This window comes from Tachysurus vachellii, chromosome 1 (assembly GCF_030014155.1).
Source record: "Tachysurus vachellii isolate PV-2020 chromosome 1, HZAU_Pvac_v1, whole genome shotgun sequence".
Taxonomy (NCBI): Eukaryota; Metazoa; Chordata; class Actinopteri; order Siluriformes; family Bagridae; genus Tachysurus; species Tachysurus vachellii.
In genome coordinates, this window is record NC_083460.1 from 12,113,043 (window position 1) to 12,134,891 (window position 21,849).

At 39.3% G+C, this 21,849-nt stretch overlaps 2 protein-coding genes across 3 annotated transcripts; one reads left to right on the forward strand and one right to left on the reverse strand.

Annotated features, from left to right (window-relative positions):
• Window positions 1–272: 272 nt before the first annotated feature.
• Window positions 273–8,456, reverse strand: ift57 (intraflagellar transport 57 homolog (Chlamydomonas)). The gene is made up of 11 exons (XM_060872651.1): window positions 8,093–8,456; window positions 5,868–6,042; window positions 5,619–5,737; window positions 5,462–5,549; window positions 4,391–4,456; window positions 3,067–3,186; window positions 2,831–2,902; window positions 2,608–2,739; window positions 1,071–1,133; window positions 680–746; window positions 273–590 (listed from the first exon to the last, which is right to left on the reverse strand). Exons 1-11 carry the CDS (start codon window positions 8,245–8,247, stop codon window positions 409–411), a joined length of 1,239 nt encoding a protein of 412 aa, XP_060728634.1. The 5' UTR covers window positions 8,248–8,456; the 3' UTR covers window positions 273–408.
• A 563-nt stretch (window positions 8,457–9,019) lies between these two features.
• On the forward strand, window positions 9,020–18,667 carry med17 (mediator complex subunit 17). Of its 2 annotated transcripts, none has more exons than XM_060872664.1 (13): window positions 9,020–9,122; window positions 9,726–9,982; window positions 10,074–10,237; window positions 10,929–11,148; window positions 11,230–11,366; window positions 11,461–11,542; window positions 11,677–11,829; window positions 12,675–12,805; window positions 13,092–13,276; window positions 13,356–13,493; window positions 14,618–14,735; window positions 16,009–16,168; window positions 18,083–18,667. In XM_060872664.1, the coding sequence occupies exons 2-13, from the start codon at window positions 9,733–9,735 to the stop codon at window positions 18,289–18,291; spliced, it is 1,947 nt and encodes a 648-aa protein (XP_060728647.1). In that variant the 5' UTR covers window positions 9,020–9,122; window positions 9,726–9,732; the 3' UTR covers window positions 18,292–18,667. The 2 variants fall into 2 exon arrangements, with proteins under 2 accessions (XP_060728647.1, XP_060728656.1); XM_060872673.1 differs by lacking the exon at window positions 9,020–9,122 and adding an exon at window positions 9,165–9,293.
• Window positions 18,668–21,849: the final 3,182 nt, after the last annotated feature.

A 21,849-nucleotide genomic window follows, 5' to 3' on the forward strand; every position in this document is an offset into this window, starting at 1 on the left:
CTAGTCAATGTTAGAGATTTAAGAACTTATGTACGTCGCTCTGGATAAGGGCGTCTGCCAAATGCTGTAAATGTAAATGTAAGCATGGTTATAATCATAAAGGTCAGGTCCCCATGAAATGAAACTTAAAATACGCAGATTTGATTAGAAATAGTCAGCATAATTATAATCCTAGGATCATCATGAAAATGAATTTCTTAGTATTACTTTGTACCATGTGTACATTTACCACACCCTACTGTCATATGTATGTAAATAAACTGATTTAAGTGTTATCAGTTAAAATAGTTTCTTTTTATTAATTTCCAAAAGAGACACACGCGCACACACACACACACACACACATAGTATACATACATATATACACGTATATATGTATACCGTGCGAGTTTGAGAATGTGTGTGTGGTTATGAGTAGGTGTGTGTAGTAGTCTCTGTGATGTGTGTGGCATGCATGTCTCTGGTCATGTTGCTCTTTTCCTTGAGTTTGGCCTGCAACAGCGTGTGTTCCATCACCCCCATACGCACATCCATCTCCTGGATCTCCTGCTTTAACTTTGTCAGACTCTGCCGGATCTTTACTACTGGAACTGTAAAACAAACATTCATTTATACCCAGGAGAGTAACAAATGCTTGCAGGAAAATGTACAATAATAGGATATACGTGTGTTGTTTCACCTCCGTCTGACATGCTGCTGCCCTTCTCATCCATCTCCTGTTTTACTTTCTCAAGCTCCTCACTGATCTGTACATAATATTACAAAAATATCATTAGATGCTATAAAAACTTGAAACATGAACGCTGGTGTTTATGACTGTCTGGTATGTTGAATCTGTTTTTGTGAATATATATAATGTTATATCACAGGTTCCTAACTCTGCCCTGGCATATTGTAGTGCTTTCTCTGTTTTTATACATCTGATTAATCGTATCAGCTAAAGCTGCCCTTACTGAATTTAAGTAGTTGGTGACAGAGCAGGGAAACGCTAAAATGTTCAGGATCATTTTAAATACACAGACTTTAAAAAGTTTCTCTGTGAGGGGAGAGGATCAGTAGAGGTTATATACCTCTGCTATAGTTCTGGTTCTTTCAGTCACTCCTCCACTGGCCTGCTGATACAGCTCCTTCGCCTACACACATACACACAAAACACAAGATGGTAAGTATTCAAATAAAAGCTGCTGTTTGCAAGATTTGACAAGTGGTAAAAAAAAAATGCTTTTGCCCCTTGTGGGAGAACATTTGGTAACAAACTGGGTGCTGCTTTCAAAGATGTACTGATATTATTTGACTGGTTCTTGTGCTTATGTAGTGCTTATTTCTGATTAACAACCAGTGTTTTTACCCCACAAATATGAGATAAAAATGAAAAAAGATGTATATAGTATACACTGATCAGCCATAACATGAAAACCACTGACAGGTGAAATGAATACTATTGATTATTTTATTACAATGGCATCTGTGAAGAAGTGGGATATATTAGGTATATAAGTGAACAGGTACCTAAGATATTTTTCAAAACTACATTTTCAAAACTAATGTGTTGAAAGCAGGAAAAATGTGCAAGGATCTGAGCAACAAATTGTGATGGGTAGACATCAGAGCATCTTTAAAATGAAGGGTCTTGTCGAGTTTTCCTATTATGCTGTGTTCCCCCAAAAAAATGGACCACAAAAAATCAACCAGCTCTGATGCACATGTGCTCATCGTAGGTGCTTATAGCAGTGGGCATGGGTCAGCATGGGTACACAGCTCAGTCTGCAGCTATAAAAGCCCATATGCAGAAAACTTATGGCTTCTGTCAAGCAAACATTGACACCTCTATATCTTAACCAGCCCTAACGTTTTCAGCTATTTGTAGTAAAGTAGCTTGTCAGTGGGAATGAAACAGACAGCCTAGCCTTCGCTCCTCACAATGAGCAGTGGGCACCTAGCACCTATCTCTCATAGGCTATGCTTCTTGGGGCCACTTTTGTTAGGTATTAATCACTGCATACTGGGAACACCCCACAGAACCTGTCATTTTGGAAATGTTCTGACCCAGTCGTCTAGCCTCTACAGTTTGGCCCGGTCAGATTCTTATGATTTTCCTGCCCCCTGCAGATCATAACATAACTTTGAGAACTCACTGTACAAATAGAACACATCACAAAAGGCTAGTTGCTAATATCTGATTTTCTTACATTTGAAACCATTTAACTAGACGTAGAAGCAGTATTTGGTATCCAAAATGGGGTTGTAAAAACAACTTAGTATTGAAGTCTCTCTGAGAATCTGAGAACTGAATCTTCCTCTGAGAATCTGAACAATGCCCCATACATTTTGTGCAAATGCTGCATTTTCAGCCATTTTGAAGGAAACATAATTCAGTGAACCTCAGTGAGATACAGCCTTGCTATATGCTAGACTTATCTATTCCCAGAAATATTTACAGCAGTGCAGCTTTGTAAGATCATTAAATTTGAAACCATCCAAAAATAAAAAAGCATTATATTCTGTGCATGATATAAAAAAAAAACAACAATAGTCAGACCACTGCAATATTTTAATTTTTGAAGCAAGACTTTGTCCCCATCAAGTTTACCTTGCTTAGAATTTTACCTCACAAAATTTCGACTGTGCATTCCTGTATTCTGTGATGAGGTGTTCAAGTTGTGTGTTGATATACTTTTCTCTGCTGCTCACTTTCTCTTGAGTCTTACCGATCTCCTCCAGCAGTTTATCTAGATATGTCTGAAACATACATATTCACTGAGCCCCAAAAGCAAACTATAGAAAAATATACAAATATACACTGAGCCCAATGTAAATATGCGTAACATACCTTGGCATCTTTCAAAGAGCTTTTGATGCCATCCTGGTGTTGATGCATTTGGCTCACATGGCTCCGCCATTCCTGAATTATTATCAAAAACATAATTACTCAACACCAAACTCTAATTAAACAAATCTACAAACCATGTGTAAGTGGTTAGGATTAATGAAGTTATCACAAGGATTTATTTTTACTCTTTGCCACATAAGTATTGATTTGTGGACATAAAAGCTCAATATCTATACCTTAATATCTGTGCGGACCGATACTTTGAGCTGGGGCAGAACCCTCTCTACCTCCAGATTCCACTCTGCAGAATCTGTCTCTGACTCCAGGATCATCTCTGGTCTCTGCCCTCTCACCTCCTTTACACATACACATATTCACTTGCAAACATATTTTCACAAACATTTATTTGTAATTAAAAACTAAAACGTCATATTAATATATCAGACATCAAGCTTATTGTTGTGCATCCCATTTCCACCGATCACAGTTGAGATGATTAACCTATATTCAGTTCTGATAGGACTTCTAAATGACCTACTAACTAGTGTTGCATGACCTTATTCCAGCTTTTGCCAGTATTGAATATCTTGGTCCACTTGATTGGCAAGCAAATTTTGGTGTAGAGAGAACAGCCCTCTATGACCGCTCTGCAGCTCTTGTTTGATTGGTGGTTATTAGTTTGTAGACGTGAATGGTGACTGCTCTATGCAAACAAAGTAAAGTTTGTTGTTCCACAAGGTTCTGTTTTAGGCCCACTGCTTTTGTCCTTATGTATATATAAAATCTAACTCTGGGTCAAATTAAAGGCAGATGAGAGGCACCAGCTTAATAAATTTGAGGAATGTGTAAAAATATTAAACAGCAGATGCTTATTAACTTTCTCTTATGTAACTCTGACAAGAAACAAATACTTGCACTAGAACCACTTGCCACCAGATTTAAGTGTTCTGATTACAGAGTAACTCAGGATGGCATTTGTTTCAGCATGTGCAGCAGTAAAAATCCTTTCTTGATGTTCCAGTAGGAGCATAAACAAGTTCCAGTTTTATGATCCCCCATGCCTACTCTAATCAAAAGGTGTGTGCTATTTGTTCATAACTCAAGTAGTGAAGGCTGCAGCAGAGCTTTCTCTTACAAATTATTATTTAAGGGGTATGTATAGCTCAAACAGATCAAAATACAGATATCTTCGAATAAACTATTGAGCACTCAGGACAATATGATAATGACCTAATACGACAGCTAGGTCAAGGCAGGGGTGGCTTCAGAACAAATCTGGTTAGTGGTACAGCCAGATCAAGGTCTTGAACCTGAGCAGTACACAATGCTTCCTATCCAACCTGTCAGGAAATCATTTAGTCAAGAAATAATGTCATATAGTGACATAGCTAATTCCAGGTATGCCACTATATGACAGATAAACAAATGTGTCCCTTAAACAAGCTTAACGTCTGATTTATTTGACAATTAACTGTCAGAACATGTTTTGAGAGTGAGAGTCCTGGGTCCAGGTCTCCTAATTCAGACAGTGAAATCACAGCTGCTAGTTCTTAAACTTACATTCTGGCTAGTTCTGGACTTCAGTTCCTCCAGATCAACAACATCTTCATACTCAGCAACCTCCTCCTACAAACAGAAAGGATTTAATGCAGTATTGTATATGTGGAGTTCAGCTGTCATCCCTTAATATATTGGAACTTAAATTAAATTGAATTTGTATTAAATTGGCTGAATTGTGTAGGAAATGCTGCAAAAGTCAGAGCGAGTGGAGGACAATGGATATAAACATTACAATTTCATAAGAAACCTATACTACCCCAACCAAGCAGACTACTTGACCAGAGATCCTGGTCTTAGTAATTCAATGCCAAAATTTGGATTCTAGGCTGTGTGCAAATTTCAGGTTATAGGAAGTGTCACCAAGCCTTTTCCACCCACTTCTCATACTAACATGGGTTCTGCTTCTGCCACAAAGACCATCAAAAAGGTGATCTGAATCACCTGTAGCCTGAACTGGTGGTGTCTCTTCATTGACAGCTCATCCAGGAACCTCCATAACAGATACCCATCTCTTCCTTAGGCTCACACAGTAGCAGTAGCTACATTGCTGGATGCCTTATCTTATGAATAAGATAAGATTATGCTGGAAGAACATCTGAGACTTTGAAATGTGGCATTTCTGATGGTTATGCAGGTACTGTGGCAGCAAGGTGCACTGCCCAAGGCAGGAAAAGCTTAAAGGGGGCATGGTACTACATTCTGTCTAGATTCCATGTCTTTAGAACCTACAGTCTGGTCTGAATGATCAATTTCATTGAAGAAAAAAATCCAAACCAAACAAAAACAATAACATCTCATTGCAGTGAAACCCATCAAAACAGCACTATACTGTAAATGTTTATTACAGTAGTAGGCATGTACACACACACACACACACACACACACACACACAGATATGCTGTAAATTCTTACACCATTCACATTATTTGCAATATTTGCACTTAAATGATTAAATGATCAAATTAAGTTGAGATATACAGTATTTAATGTCAAAAAACAATCACTTTGCCTATGTGCACAGATTTATAGACCTGACTGTATGTGTAACATTGTGTGAGTGAGTCGACTCACAGTCAACTCCTCCACTTTGCTCAGTGTGAGCTCAGCATCATCCTCCATCACAGACTCCTCCTCCAACACCTCTGTGGGGTAGAGAGGCCTGAGAAAAAGAAGGAATTATTAAGAGCTCTTCTTTAACATTCTTGTATCTCACTCAGGAGTGCTTTACCTCTGCCAAACAAACTGTCTACACTTCAGGGCTTCCTCTGCCAGGCGGTCCAAGACGTAGCACACGTGTTCCCCAGAACCAGACTTCAGCTTTGATGGAGGAAATTCAACCAGCCCACCCTACATCAACCACACAAACGATCAAGTCATAAAGAGAGTACACTCTCTAGGAATGTTCTTTATTCACACTTTCTCACACATGGAGTCGCAAATGCTCACAATAATGTATTGTTTTATGGTAGTAACTGACCAGCGCCCTAAGGTGCGTAAGGATGTTTGAGACAATCCCGTTGGGGTCGTCATATTCATGTGGTGTTTCAAATGACCGGCCACACAGTGTTATGAGCCAAGCTGCGATGACGCTGAACATGTAGAATTGTTCACCAGGGTTACTCGGTGTGTACGAACTTGATACAAAATAATGCCTGGAAGAGAGAAAAAGGGGAGCAAAATAAGAAGGAATGAGATAGAAGTGGTCAGATTTTAGTACATTTTGTTTAATGTGCCCAGTCACTCATGCATGCAATGAAATCTGAAAATGTACATTTACCATGTCAACATAAAGACAAAGGGAGTTTAAAATGAAATAGCTGTATATCGTGTTTAGCTGCTGGTGAGCAAGACAACGGGAAGAGGAGGGTAAGCCCCCTGCTGTGCAAACAATTTACACCTCTCCATATTAATATAAGTACAGAGATAGAATGGATAGCACCACAACTTTGGGACTGCATTACATCCTGCAACACCTGGATAAATCAGGGACTTATGTGAGGATCCTGTTTGTAGACTTCAGCTCGTCCTTTAACACCATCATTCCAACACTGCTGCAGACCAAAGTAACCCAGCGCTCTGTTCCTAGCTCTATCTGTCAGTGGATCACCAGCTTTTTGACAGCTAGTGAGACTGGAGAAATTCATGTCAAACAGCTGCTCAACCAACACTGGCGCCCCTCAAAGTTGTGTTCTCTCCCCACTGCTTTTCTCCCTGTACACTAAAGACTGCACCTCTAATGAACCCTCTGTCAAGCTTCTGAAGATTCTGAATGACACTACAATCATCGGCCTCTTCAAGGACAGAGACAAGTCTGCCTACAGACAGGAGGTTAAAGAGCTGTTTGTCTGGTGCAGTAACAACAACTTGGAGCTCAATACACCCAAAACAGTGATGATGGACTTCAGGAGAAACCCCCCTGCACTCCTCCCGCTCACCATCATGGACAGCACTGTGGCTGCAGTGAAGGCTTTCAAGTTCCTGGGCTTTACCATCTCCCAGGACCTGAAGTGGGACACTCACATCAACACCACTTTGGCCCAACAAAGGATGTACTTCCTTAACCAGTTTAGGAAGTTTAACCTGCCACAGGAGCTGCTGAAACAGTTCTACTCAGCCGTCATCGAGTCTGTTCTGTACACATCAATAACTGTATGTTTAGACTCAGCTACAAAATCAGACATCAGAAGACTAGAGAACGGTTCGGACTGCTGAAAGGCTTATCGGTGCTCCCTTACCCACCCTTAAAGAACTGTATATATCCATAGTGAGGAAAAGGGCTCAGAAAATCACTCTGAATCCCTCAGATCCAAGTCATCTGCTTTTTAAACTCTTATCATCTGGCTGCCACTACAGAGCCCCAAATACCAGCACAACAAGGCACAAGAACAGTTTCTTCCCCCAGACAATCCACCTCATGAACAGTTAAATGTTCCCCAATTACGCAATAACAAAGTGCAATAACCTGACATTTATTTGTTACCACCTCCATCCTACTACATCCCTGCAACTCATTCTATTCTGTTATCATCTATAGCACAACTGTACATACAATTTTTATTATTATTCAATTTATTTACCTATTTGTATTTACATGTGTATTTATTTCTTATTTTTGTTCTCTGTGTGTTGTCTCTGTGTACTGAAGCGTATCACACTAAAACAAATTCCTTGTATTTCTCAAGCAAACTTGACCATAAAGATTTTGATTCTGAAAGACAAGCTTGGCGTTATTATATTATATTATATTATTCATTCATTCATCTTCTACCACTTATCAGAACTACCTCGGGTCACGGGGAGCCTGTGCCTATCTCAGGCGTCATCGGGCATCAAGGCAGGATACACCCTGGACGGAGTGCCAACCCATCGCAGGGCACACACACACACACACACTCATTCACACACTAGGGACAATTTTCCAGAGATGCCAATCAACCTACCATGCATGTCTTTGGACCGGGGAGGAAACCGGAGTACCCGGAGGAAACCCCCGAGGCACGGGGAGGACATGCAAACTCCACACACACAAGGTGGAGGCGGGAATCGAACCCCGACCCTGGAGGTGTGAGGCGAACGTGCTAACCACTAAGCCACCGGTGCCCCCTATATTATATTATATTATATTATATTATATTATATTATATTATATTATATTTACAGGTTTTTACTCTTATATTTACTAGTTACCGAAGAGGTCTTTACCTGGAGAGAGGTTTCATATTGTGCTTTACAAGGACATGTTCCTCATAATCCAGCAGTTTTAGTTTATCTAACAAATCCTCCATAGTGAGAAACATCTGGTGCTGTAACCCAGGACTTCGTTCATCTTCGTCTTCTCTACGATTCTCATCTGCCATGTTTTTCTTGCCACACAAGACGGTTTACTTTTGTTGTGCGACGGGTTTTGCAATTGTTTTTTTTAATACTGACAGCCAGCTGAAGTTTGTGGAATTAGTTCGCGAGCATTAACAGTATAATTCTGCTAGCTGGCTGCTAGCTTCTCTCAATGCTGGACACAAACGGCTTGTTGTGGATACCGTTGCTAGGCTGCTACACAACGTCATCAACAAACAGAGGAGATATTTTAGTTTGCTTCCGGGTAAAAAAAAATAAAATAAATCTTCCGGGTGAAATATACTTTTATAGTATATATATTTTGGGGTCTAAATAAAAGTTACATCTTATATAAATGTAGTCACTATATGAGCGAATGAAATAGCAATTATTATTATTATTATTATTTTTTTTTTTTTTTTTTTTTTTACAATAAAATGAAAATCACAAATCTGTACGAAATCATTTGAACTTAAAATATAAAAACATCACAACTATATTTACTAAAGGAAAATGTAAGTATGAATCTTATGGAAATCACACATTTGGAAAAACAGACATATAATAGTTTAGTTAAGATAATCATTTGAGTTCATGTGGATATAAACACATTAAACCTTCAGTGATGATGCTGAAATTTATACTTATGATAAAATGAAGGAATAGTAAAAAAAACAAAAACAAAAAAAAAAAACACGTGTAACTAATTGATTAAACCGGGTACTGATTTTATGATATTTCTGGTTATTATTATTTTAGCTATTTGCATCATTATCACAAAGTAAATGGCGCTCCGTCCCTGTAGGGGGCGATAAATGGCGTCGGGCTGATTTAGGAAACACGTCCACGAAGAACCAAATGTATCGTTTGGACTGATATAGAGAGCTGTTTGTTAAAGGTATAAACATTTAACTCTTTATTTTATTCTATAAATAAAGGCCTGCGTTGTAATTACTCCACACGGAGCTTGTGAAGTTGGAGGTTTAATGAAAGTTTTCTCTGTTTTCTAGTGTTAATGTGTAACTAAATAATGTGTAGCATCAGGCGCTAGTTAGGAAAAGACAGAGTGGTGAGTTTGTGTTCCTTTACTTCAACACTGTCTGTTACTGTGATGGACTGAAAGAAGAGAGAGAGAGAGGGAGGAAAGAGAGAGTGAAAGAGAGAGAGTGAGAGGGAAAGAGAGAGAGACAGAGAGAGTGAGAAAAAAAGAAAGAGAGATAGAGAGAGAGAGACACAGAGAGAGAGAAAACTCCTTACTTTAGTGCTAGCAAAACTACTTAACACTAGATGTATAGGGGACTCAACAAAGACCTTTAGTCACTCATCTGGTCTTTAATGTAACACGTGCTTATGTTTCACTGATACCTGATTGTTTAAAGTTTGTTTGGGACTTTTTGAGGTTGGGTATAGATGGTTGTTTTGGAGTAGGTTGAAGGAATACAGTAGTGATTTATATAGTGATCAGAGGATGCTGTAGTGCTTCTGTCTGTTTTGTTTACAGAAACTGAATGAATGAGAACAGAATGTCTGGGGTCCCTGCAGTACGTGTGAGTATCGAGTCATCCTGTGAGCGGCAGGTGCAGGAGGTTTCGTTGGACGGAGTGGAGACTTACGTCCCACCACTTTCCATGTCACAAAACCTTGCAAAGCTTGCACAGCGCATTGACTTCGGCCAGGGTTCTGATTCAGATGAAGAAGACCAAAATGCACAAAGCAGAGTGTCTGACTGGAGCAAGCAAGACCTGGATGGGGAAGAGGGTAAGAGATGTGCATGTTGATGATGATGATTTTTTATTATTATTATTATTGCTTTCATTGACAGTTAAATTAAAACTCCAAATTTTTACAGGACTGGTGAAATTCCAACCTTGTTCTTGGCCATGGGACTCAGTGAGGAACCATCTCCGGAGTTCACTGACTGAGATGTGTGTGCTGCATGACATGCTCAGTGTCATCAAGGAAAAGAAATATATGGCTCTTGATCCAGTATCACAGGATCCCATTGTTGTCAAAGTAAGCAAACACAAGCAAATATGTCTCTTTCTTCTCCCTTAGCCTACCGTATTATATCTGGTAGGGTTAATCATCTGGGATTCCAACACACTAGATAAGCAATACAATTTGAAAGAAATGTAAATTACTATTGTTCTACCACCATGTTTTCAATCTGATTGGTCAGAAGCTTGACCAAGAAGGCCTCTGGTATAAAGAGTTAATAAATTAAAGGTGGTAATTATTGGAAAAGCAGAATAACATTTTTTGCAACACCCTGTGTGCATTATTTGCATCTAACATAATCTGAATAATCTGTCAAAGTTGTCAAATTACTTTTCATATAATTAGGCTTATGCCGCCACCTGTCGTTACAGCTGCTTCTATGCTTAAAGTGGATTGTCAAACAGGGAATAGGTCTAATTTTAGATGACTTTCTACTCCATGCTTATGGTGTGTGCACTATAATGAGTTAAACATAATGAACTCTTGTAGCATAGCAAACGGAAATCTTGTAGCTCCGTAGCTAGCTATCTCCCCTAAGGGTTTGACATTCTGCCTTTTTCAGTTTTCACTGTCATTGTTCACAATTTTTCATCTCGGTGCTTAATTTAGTGAAATGACTCTTCTTCTCTTTGTGCACTTTAATATATACTGTATGTAATAGATTACTTGATCATTTTCATCAGAATACATGTCTGTCGGTTTCCAGACCCCTCAGGTTTTCCAGTTAATCAGTAAGAAGAAGTCTCTGGCCACTGCAGCCCAGTTGCTGTTGAGGGGGGCAGAGAAGCTGAATAAATCTGTAGCAGAGACTCAGGAGCAGTGGCGTCAGCGGGATTTTAATGCAGAACTGCTGCACTTGCGCTCGCAATGGAAGTTGCGCAAAGTTGGAGACAAAATCCTTGGCGATCTAAGCTACCGCAGTGCAGGTGAGTCTATGGCTATGACTATTATGCGTTATATAGCAGGATATGCTCTGGTGTAATTAAAGTGTCCTCTCATCCCTATAGGGTCAATGTTTGCCCATCATGGCACCTTTGAGGTGATTAAAAACACAGATATTGATTTGGATAAGAAAATTCCAGATGATTACTGTCCACTCAATGTTCAGATTCCAAGTGACCTAGAGGGCTCTGCATACATTAAGGTAAAGATTATATTATACTGTATTAGACATAAAGCATACTGATATATAACGTAAAGCCTTCCTTACATTCTGTTGCGGTTTTGTACCTCTAAAGGTCTCTATTCAGAAACAGTCTGCTGATATAGGAGACCTAGGAACAGTCAGTCTTTTCAGGAAGCCACCCAAAGCCAAGCCAGGTAGGTAGTGAGCAAAACGTCTGATAAACTCACATGGGGTTGGTCAGATAAACCACACAACACACGCTTCAAAGGCACAAACTTCACAAAGGTTCTTGCAATCTCTCTCTTTTTTTCTTCCTCTTTTCTCTCAGGCTCGCAGGCATGGCATCTAAAGCTGGAAGCTGCACAGAACGTGCTGCTGTGTAAGGAAATATTCGCTCAGCTGTCTCGAGAGGCAGTGCAGATAAAATCCCACATTCCACACATTGTTGTCAAAAACCAGATCATCTCCCAACCTTTTCCCGGTAAAGACACAATTTCAGTTATTTGTGGCTGACATGGAAATGTTGAGATGATGTTTTGCCAGTGTGATCAGTGTGTGCAAGCAGTGATTGTGGGCCTTAAAGGTGGGGTGCACGATGTTTGAGAAACGCTTCAGAAAACTGAGTCGGGCCTTCAAAAAACAAAACAACCGTGTAGCCAATGAGCAGAAAGGGGCGTGTCTTGTCAATATGGGCGGAGAGAGTGTTCAGTGCGCATGTCTGACGTTAGCAGAAAGCGGTTTTAACATTGACATGGCGGATAAAAACGAAAAGCGAAAAAGGCTTACGATAAGGCAAGAAGTAGAACCCGTGTTAATATAGGATCAGCTTTCCAGCGCTGGAGAGAACTGAACGTCTTCTGCGTGAAACGGAGCTGAACCTTTCACAGTACAACACAGTACTACAAAAACACATTTGTATTACCATAGTATTACTCATTGAGTTAATTTACTGATATAAGTAATCCCCTCATTCAGCTGCCCCAGCAGGTTCCGCACATAATAGTTGCCTGGGTTACGTATGTATGTGTGGGGCGGAGCTATCAAAACAGGGGCGACACCCATTTGGGTTAGGGGCGTGTTTGTTTTGGTGATTTCAAATGTCTACATTGGCTTTCAAACATCGTGCACCCCACCTTTTAAGGAGGTGTGTGAGACTGTGTATATACAGTATATAAATCACAGGGTGTAGATAATCCACATATGCATTTTTATGTATTTGTATCTCGTGTACTTTTAGGTTTACTTGTTTGCCGACCTTTATTGTCTATTCAGAGGTGTGTTTGCAGTGTTTTGTTTCTATAGCTAACAGCCTGTCTGTAATTGTAGGACTTCAGCTCTCCATCTCATTGTGCCACTCAACTACAGAAAAGAAGAACCATAGAGCTTCACCAGACAAAACCAAACCAGATGACCATCTGTATGTGCTGGAACACAACCTGCACCAACTTATTAGAGAGGTGCAAAAAAATAAAGATATAATAAATACTTTCAATGCATATGCTGTTATTGTTTTAAGCATGTGTATACATACACAATGGCCCTTAATACACAAAAGTTGTTTAGAAACATGTTCGTATAGATCTGATTGATTGATTGGTGTCTGGCCATCAAGGGTGTAGTCCGGCCAGTGTTACCATGATGGGCTTAAAGCGTAATTAATAAGGATATGTACCTCTAAATTATGTGATACACAACATTTTTCATTTATTTGAGAGTCAATTTTGTAAATATCCCTGTGTCAAGTTTCACAAACAGACCCTGAGCTCTGCTGTGATGCCCCACCCTGCAAGTGCTCCATTTGCTTCTAAGCGAGTGCGGTTGGCTGGGCCAATGGCTTATGATAAGTCAGAGATCAGCTCGCTGCAGCACAACGAAGGCTTGCTGGAGAAAATAGTCAAACAAGCCAAACATATTTTCCTCAGGAGCAGGTAATGCAGACTCATCATCAAGATCATACACACTGTGTACGTTTCTAGGATCTGATGTACTACAGTCTTTCTCTTTCAGGACGGCACGAACCATTGACAGCTTGGCAAGTCGCATCGAGGATCCTCAGATTCAGGCTCACTGGTCCAATATTAATGATGTTTATGAGTCCAGCGTCAAAGTGCTAATCACCTCCCAAGGCTATGAGCAAATATGCAAGTAAGGTGTAATAAGTAAATAATAGGCATTGGACAGAGAGCATTGTGGGGTTGGGAGTTCTCTGATTTCCTCCCCGAGTCTAAAGACATGCATTGTAGGATTGCTGTCATAATTGTGTGTGTGTATGTATGTGTGTGAGTGTGTATGTATGTGTGTGAGTGTGTATGTATGTGTGTGAGTGTGTATGTATGTGTGTGAGTGTGTATGTATGTGTGTGAGTGTGTATGTATGTGTGTGAGTGTGTATGTATGTGTGTGAGTGTGTATGTATGTGTGTGAGTGTGAGTGAGTGTGAGTGAGTGTGAGTGAGTGTGTGTGTGTGTGTGTGTGTGAGTGTGTGTGTGTGTGAGTGTGTGAGTGTGTGTGTGTGAGTGTGTGAGTGTGTGAGTGTGTGAGTGTGTGAGTGTGTGAGTGTGTGAGTGTGTGAGTGTGTGAGTGTGTGAGTGTGTGAGTGTGTGAGTGTGTGTGTGAGTGTGTGTGTGTGTGTGTGTGTGTGTGTGTGTGTGTGTGTGTGTGTGTGTGTGTGTGTGTGTGTGTGTGTGTGTGTGTGTGTGTGTGTGTGTGTGTGTGTGTGTGTGTGTGTGTGTGTGTGTGTGTGTGTGTGAGTGTGAGTGTGTGTGTGAGTGTGTGTGTGAGTGTGAGTGTGAGTGTGAGTGTGAGTGTGAGTGTGAGTGTGAGTGTGAGTGTGAGTGTGAGTGTGTGTGTGTGAGAATGTGTGTGTGCATCCCACCCAGAGTGTCCCAATGACTGAGTGGATAGGCATGAGAGAGAATCGTGTCTCAAATAAAATGAAACTGATGTACTTTCATTACTGATGTAATGAAAGTACTGATGAGACTAATTTGATGCTCATAATGTAATCTGTTTAATTATTGAATGAATACTTTATTATGAGCAGTATTGCACACTAGACAGCAGCACCAGAGGTAATAGCATAGAGAGTATGAAGTTTGCTTAGGGGAACCTAACCTAAATATTCCAGAATGTTAAGCTAATCAGAATTAAGTGCTTTATCAAACCCAGCATTGATTCATTATTCAGTATTCATTTCGTCTCAGTGTCATCTTGTCAATGTCGTACAAATACTAAATAACAGAATGCCCTGTTTTTTCCCACCTCTCTCAGGTCTATCCAGCTACAGCTGAACATTGGAGTGGAGCAGATCAGAGTTGTGCACAGAGATGGTCGTGTCATCACTCTTTCCCACCAAGAACAAGAGCTGCAAGACTTTTTACTTTCCCAGGTAAATATACGAAGTCACAGGAGCTCAGCACACTATTAATGCACACTTTCTGTATTAATTGAATTAGTTGTGTTTGATAACCGAAATTTAAACACATTCCTAATTTCTGAATGAAACGTATGCAATAAATTTATAGTGACAAATTAATAGCGACAAATACCAAGAAAATCAAAGTCTTGGAGTGGGTCAGTCATAGCCCAGACCTCAATCCCATCGAAAGCCTATAGAAAGAGCTAAAAAGTCTCATACACAGCGGATCCCCACACAATTTTTTTTCAAAGAAAAGTGGGATAAAATTTCTCTAGATAAAATAAAAATGTGTAAAATAAACAGAGACTAATTCACAAAGACTTGATGCTGTAATCAAGGCAAAAGGTGCTTCCTCAAAGTATTAGGGCATTTTTACACCTGGTCACTTCATGTGTTTTCTCTGATCCGATAGCTATCTGATTTGTTAAAACTGTTCCATTTACATTAGGCCACATAAAGGCGTCTTGGCGAATCGGATATCAATCCGATCTTTCTACTCCTGCCCAAAATGCAAATATATTTGACCTCGTTTCCGAGGTAATTGAAATGGAACACGCTTTGGTGTTTGTGGTTTTCAGAATGTAATCAAAAAGAAGACGAAAAACTTGTTACGATGGTTATGCTACAAAAAACAGCATTTACTGTTTGCTGCATTTTTGCTGGCGGCAGCGGTGCATTTAAGACCCAACGAGACACCTGATGTACTTCTGTTTGGGAGGATTATAGCGCTGACTTATGTGGCTTGAACAACCACATTCATTTACACCTGTCCAGTTTCATCTGAAATGCGTCCCAGACCACCTCCTGAAGTGGTTTGAACAATCTGATTTTATATCCGTCTCGAAACCGTTTCAGAGGGCATTTACACCCGGTCTTTTTATGATCGGAAAAGGCATGAAGTGACCAGGTCTAAAAAGCCCCATAGATGAGAGGGCTGTCAGTCTTATGTAATCAAGTTGTGTTTTTTTTTGTTAGTTTGTTTTTTTTTTTTTTTTAAACGAAGAACAAGTCGGACATTTATGTTATTTCTCTGTTTATAATTTAAAAATCACTAAGAGTGTGTTGTCTTTTTAAATCCACTGTATATTTATTGTTAAAAGTTAAGATGTTAAGGTGTGTGTGGTGTTTTTTTTTTTTTTTTTAAGCCCTTTTTAAGCTTTTTGTTTTTCTAATATTAAATTATTGTATTTATTATAACGATAAAATGGTTTATTATAATGCTTTGAGTCTGGGTGTGTTACAGATGTCTCAGCACCAGGTGCACGCAGTACAGCAGTTGGCGAAGGTCATGGGCTGGCATGTGCTGAGCTTCAGTAATCATGTGGGTCTTGGAGCCATCGAGAGCATTGGCAATGCCTCTGCCATTACAGTAGCATCACCAAATGGAGCTTATGCCATTTCAGGTATATGCACACATGACAGCATGCTTACAATATACTCACGTGTCTATGCTTCTTTATAAGTATGCATTATGCATTTGGAGCATAGATTTCAGAGTTTTAAATCTCATTTTAAACAGAGTTCATATAATGTGTAATTTACCATACGTGATCTTGAGAGGATCACAATACTTGAGAGCATTGGCTATGCTCTCACTATGCTGTTACAATTGCCCCCTTTATTTTACCTCTACATGTTTTTACTTTTGTGACGCTCCACACTTTTGAAATTATAGTACAAGAAATGTTCGAAATCTTAGAAAACACACAACTATTCTCAAAAGGCTTGACTAAACCAATATTTTTTCAGCCTAGACTTAAACGCTGAGCCTGTGTCTGGGTCTTGAACACTAATTTGAAAACACTGTTCCCCCTGCTGTAGCCTTTGATACTTGAGGTTCCAACAAATAGCCTGCAACGTTTGATCGAAGTAGGCATGGCAGATCCTTTTAAAAAGTTGGTTCAGGTACTGTGGGGTGAGACACCGAGTTTTATATGTCAGTAAATCAGGGTGAAGTTGACTGGGAGTCAAATGCAGTGTTGATAAGAATTGGGTGGACATATATGTTTTGGTTCTAGTTAGGGCTCTAGCAGTTGCATTCTGGACTTATCAGGAGCTTGCTTATACACACACCTACTGCAACGTCCCGACAATAAGGCAGACTAGGGCGCCGAATTTTGTTCTGCTGTTGTAACGACCGCTTTTACACTTGGGAACATTTGAAGTCTTCAGCAGGAAAGAATTGGTGTTAAATCCATAATGAATTCCGAAATTATGCCGACATACAAGTTGCCCAGGAGCTCTTAGTTACTCAGCTCCACTTGACTATATACAGTTGTAGAAAGGACATCTTTTATGATCACACTCTCTGGTGATGCGTGTCACACTCTCTGGATCTGGTTCCTCTCAAGGTTTCTTCTCATATCATCTCATGGGTTTTCTGGGCCCCTGTTGCCTCAAGCTTGCTCATTATACATTTAGGGATAAATATAAATTCCATTTTAAATGCTGTTATATTTTATTCTATATTTTTGCATTTCTGTAAAGCTGCTTTGAGACAAAAGCGCTATACAAAAAGAAAACTGAGAAATCCAGCCTCCAGGTAACAAAATCTTGAACTCGTATTTCGGTATTGTTTAGTTTAGTGACTATATATTTCTAAACTTCGCGATATTTCTGAGATTAACGAAGGCAAACATAGTAATATTAACTTCATTATCTCTAACTATCTCTGTTTTATGATGAGGACTATATCCTGGCTGGCATGAGCAAAACTGCTTTACTAGAACATTTTCTAGGATCTGAGATAAAGGGAAGTTTTGATATTGGCTTATAAATGGATTTGTAACTGAGGCTGAGGTCGTGTGGTGTGCTGTGTGTGTGTGCTGTGTGTGTGTGTGTGTGGGGTTTTTCCCCTATAAATATATACAATTTTGTCACATTTGAAATCGGATAAGAATATAGTGTGAGAGAACTTCAGACTTTGGAAATTGGATTATATTTTCTACATTTGATTCAAATGTTAGTATGAGATCAAGAATATGACCATGAGTGGGTCCTATTACATAAAGAATAATCCCTACTGAATCTAGGACTGACACACTCTTCTGGACGATTAAAAAAAATGAATATTAATGTCTCCAAAAATGAATTTGCCTAAAGTATCTATCTATCTATACTTATACACTCAAATTCAGTGAGGCTGGAAAGTATCACTGCGACACTAACACTGACTAACACTCACTAATGTTAATATACAAGATGTCTTTGATATGTCTACTTTGAAAGTCCTCCACATTTCTTGTACTAAACCATTATACCAGAAAGAATGTCTGTTTCTAATCAAATTCACTGTGTGTTTTTTGTTTTCCTTCCAGTACGCAATGGACCTGAGAGTGGATTTAAGGTTCTGGTTCAGTTTTCACGTTGCCAGGCCAAAGATCTCCCGAAAAGCGACGTGTTGCAGGATGGGAAATGGAATTATTTGCGGGGGCCATATAAGGAAGTCCACTGGAGCAAGATGGAGGGCAGAAACTTCATTTATAAAATGGAGCTTTTAATGGCAGCTCTTACTCCTTGTCCTTAAAACAGAAGTGTATACATCTACAAATAAACAATGAGCTTTTATTCTTATTAGAACACTTTCCTCTTGCGATTCTGGCTGTTGTTGATTTGAGTAACAGTGACTGAACCTCCGGTCACTCTGTGGAGCAAAAAATCTCTTACTTGCCTACAAATCTCAAATCTCTTACTTAACCTTTATCTGCAGACTGCTGGAATGTTGTCTCACTGTATCATTTAGCTGGATTACACACAGATGGACTACATTATGTTACTAGTTCTTTGGTTAAGAATGATTATAATTAATGGTTAATTAATGCTTATTGTATTGGGACCTGTACAGTGTTTATAGTGGTATAGTTGTGTACTTCTAGAACAATAAACCAAATGCCTCAGTCGTCTGTGTGTGTGTGTGTCTCTGTCTGTCTGTGTGTGTGTCTCTGTCTGTCTGTGTGTGTGTCTCTGTCTGTCTGTGTGTGTGTCTCTGTCTGTCTGTCTGTGTGTGTGTCTCTGTCTGTCTGTGTGTGTCTCTGTCTGTCTGTGTGTGTGTCTCTGTCTGTCTGTCTGTGTGTGTCTCTGTCTGTCTGTGTGTGTCTGTCTGTCTGTGTGTCTCTGTCTGTCTGTCTGTCTGTGTGTCTCTGTATGTCTCTGTATGTCTGTCTGTGTGTCTCTGTCTGTCTGTCTGTCTGTCTGTCTGTCTGTCTGTGTGTCTCTGTATGTCTCTGTATGTCTGTCTGTGTGTCTCTGTCTGTCTGTCTGTCTGTCTGTCTGTCTGTCTGTGTGTCTCTGTCTGTGTCTGTCTGTGTCTGTCTGTGTGTCTGTCTGTGTGTCTCTGTCTGTCTGTGTGTCTCTGTGTGTCTGTCTCTGTATGTCTGTGTGTCTGTCTCTGTATGTCTGTGTGTGTGTGTCTCTGTGTGTGTGTGTGTCTCTGTGTGTGTCTCTGTCTGTCTGTCTGTGTCTCTGTCTGTCTGTCTGTGTCTCTCTGTCTGTCTGTGTGTCTCTCTGTCTGTCTGTGTGTCTCTGTATGTCTGTGTGTCTCTGTATGTCTGTCTGTGTTTAAGGCCCTGTTCATGTTGACTAAGGTCTTGGAACAATATTAGGTAGAGTAATCATGCATTACAGATAACAGAGTTATTATGCATTCAGTCAATTATTAATTAATTTTGTTGTTATGTGGTTAGTGGTATGAATTACATTTGGAAAACCAGTGATCACTACAAACGTGTCCTGTTTCCTGGGGTTCAAACATGATGTTACACACAAATACATAACCGAACACAAGCTGTTGAAAAGTTTATTAAGTATTTCAAAATCAATGCTACTTTTACAACAACAAGCTGTTTGAAAGAGTTGCAGAAGAACAAAGATCTTCCTCCTGAAGGTTCCTCACAAAATCAATATTTGGGAATGCAAAAAAAAGTGCCTGAGAGCCATTGTAAATCTTTGTGGATCACAAGGGGTTCTGCAGCTGGTGGGTCAAGATAATGAAGATTAAAAACTTCTTTATAAACATAAAAAAAGAAGTTTAGGAATGACCATCTCAGATGGATTTAAGCCCAAATGCAAACCTGTGGTCTGTATGAAGAGAGGCCCACATGCACAAATATAAGTATATAGGGAAGCTTAAAATATTCTTGATGGGGGAGTGGACTACAATTCCTCTACAAGTGTCACCAAGCTTATTATACATTACAGGAAGAGGCATCCAGTCAGGCTTTCTGTTAGTGGTCCTTTCGAGCCAAGGAGAAAGTAGAGCACAGGGGCTTGGATCTAACTCCCATGTGTGTGCACAACTGTCACACTATTGACTCACAGCCTGCTTGTATGTCTGTATTATATATATATAATATATAATATATATATATATATATATAATATATAATATATATATATAAAGGGTATAAAATTTGTGCACACAGGATGGAGATGTAAATAGAACCCCAACCCTGGAGGTGCAAAGTGAACCAGCTAACCGACAAGCCTCATGCCACTGGGGAAAGGACCCAAACCTCCATATCAAGTCTTTATATATTGTTTTTGGGAATATTGTTCTGTTGTTTATAAGTTCAGTTCACCTTGATACCATTCAATATATTTTCAGTATGATAAATGTGTTTTGTTGGAGTCAACAGGAGTTAACAGGAGATAAGCAGTTTCTAAAATTCTTAATCAAGCCCATATTGGTTGTGGACACCCCTGTTTAGCATGCGTGCTGAAATGTGCAAATTAAAATGATGCCTTGGGTACTATGTCAAAGTATTACAGTGTTAAGTAAAGCTGTATTAATTATTATGTAAAATCAACATAGCAGCGGTAAGAAAAACATGTCCTGCCTCAGTGAGGTAAGCATATATAGAGAGATATAGGCAAGGGCTAGCAGTAAGCCTTTGCTGGAGTAATTCCAAGGCTCATTAGAATGAACAGGAGAAACTTCCTTCTGACTTTACATCCCTATTTAATTTTATATGTCTATGATCTATCCTAAATATAACCACACTGAATTGCATATCTTATGTCCATTGTCATGTCCTTTTCTTTTGTCCTAAAGATTTAAACAGTAAGTTCAGGCCTTAAGATCTGCATCAGTGTAGCATACATAAATTACTAATCTAAACTAATTATAACCTAATGGTATGAAAATAATATAATGCATGGCATTAAGTCTATTTTTTTATATAACTTTCTTTTGTATTGTATTGACTAATAATAATAAAAAAAAAAAAACAGTGTTATAATGTTCAAAGCAGTGGCAGATGGTGGACCTTGGATTCAAACTAGCAACCTTCTGAGCAGTATTCAAACACCTTACCTGACACTGACATCGATATCTCCACCAGATGAAATGATCTTGACCCTTTCTGGATCAATTCCAAAATGTAATCAGTTTATCTACTGGTTACAGTGACAATTCCATATAAAACAATACAACATTTAACGATTTGTTCTTGATATATCACACTAATAAAAATCTCTGACTGACCAGTGGCAAAAATCATGTTTAGTCAGAAAATGGGGCTTGTGTTCCTACTCATTAACAAATACAAATAACAGATGACATCAAAGTAATGACAAATAGCAAGGAAACTATTGAGGAAACAGTATTTTGAGACATTTGTTCTAGCTTTGATATTGACCCTGATTGGATTAGATCCAAGATCTGCTGATTCCGATCACAAGTCCTACACTCAAACACTTGTTCTTCAACATAATGTTAAAGAGAATGTCGAATAGATGGACAGACAGAATAACGAGATTGTTGAATGGATGGACAGACAGAGTGGAATGGGTGGATGGACATCTGCCATAATGTTTCCCCGACCTGCTGGAGGCATAAAAGGTCTCGCATTTTTTTTAAAAAGATGTGACACATTATCACTGTTTGTTGTATAAATAAGTTTCAGTCTCATGTTACATTGCTCTCACAATCAGGGGGTTTATTGGGATGTGTAGTCCTTAAATGTCAGAGTGCAGAAATACTCATGAGGTCATGTTACAGTATGTGAGGCAGCTGCAGCTGCTGTCTTCATTTGCTGTAGTTAAGGGTGGTGGTTGAGTTAAGCACGCTAACAAACATGCATAAACA

Coding starts and splice junctions, on each gene's coding strand:
- ift57 (XM_060872651.1), bottom strand. CDS start 8,247: ATGGCAGATGAGAATCGTAGAGAAGACGAAGATGAACGAAGTCCTGGG. Junction 6,043..8,092: donor AATATGAAACCTCTCTCCAG/GTAAAGACCTCT, acceptor TCTCTCTTCCAG/GCATTATTTTGTATCAAGTT. Junction 4,457..5,461: donor GCAAAGTGGAGGAGTTGACT/GTGAGTCGACTC, acceptor TTCTGTTTGTAG/GAGGAGGTTGCTGAGTATGA.
- med17 (XM_060872664.1), top strand. CDS start 9,733: ATGAATGAGAACAGAATGTCTGGGGTCCCTGCAGTACGTGTGAGTATC. Junction 12,806..13,091: donor TGCACCAACTTATTAGAGAG/GTGCAAAAAAAT, acceptor CCCTGTGTCAAG/TTTCACAAACAGACCCTGAG. Junction 13,494..14,617: donor GGCTATGAGCAAATATGCAA/GTAAGGTGTAAT, acceptor CACCTCTCTCAG/GTCTATCCAGCTACAGCTGA.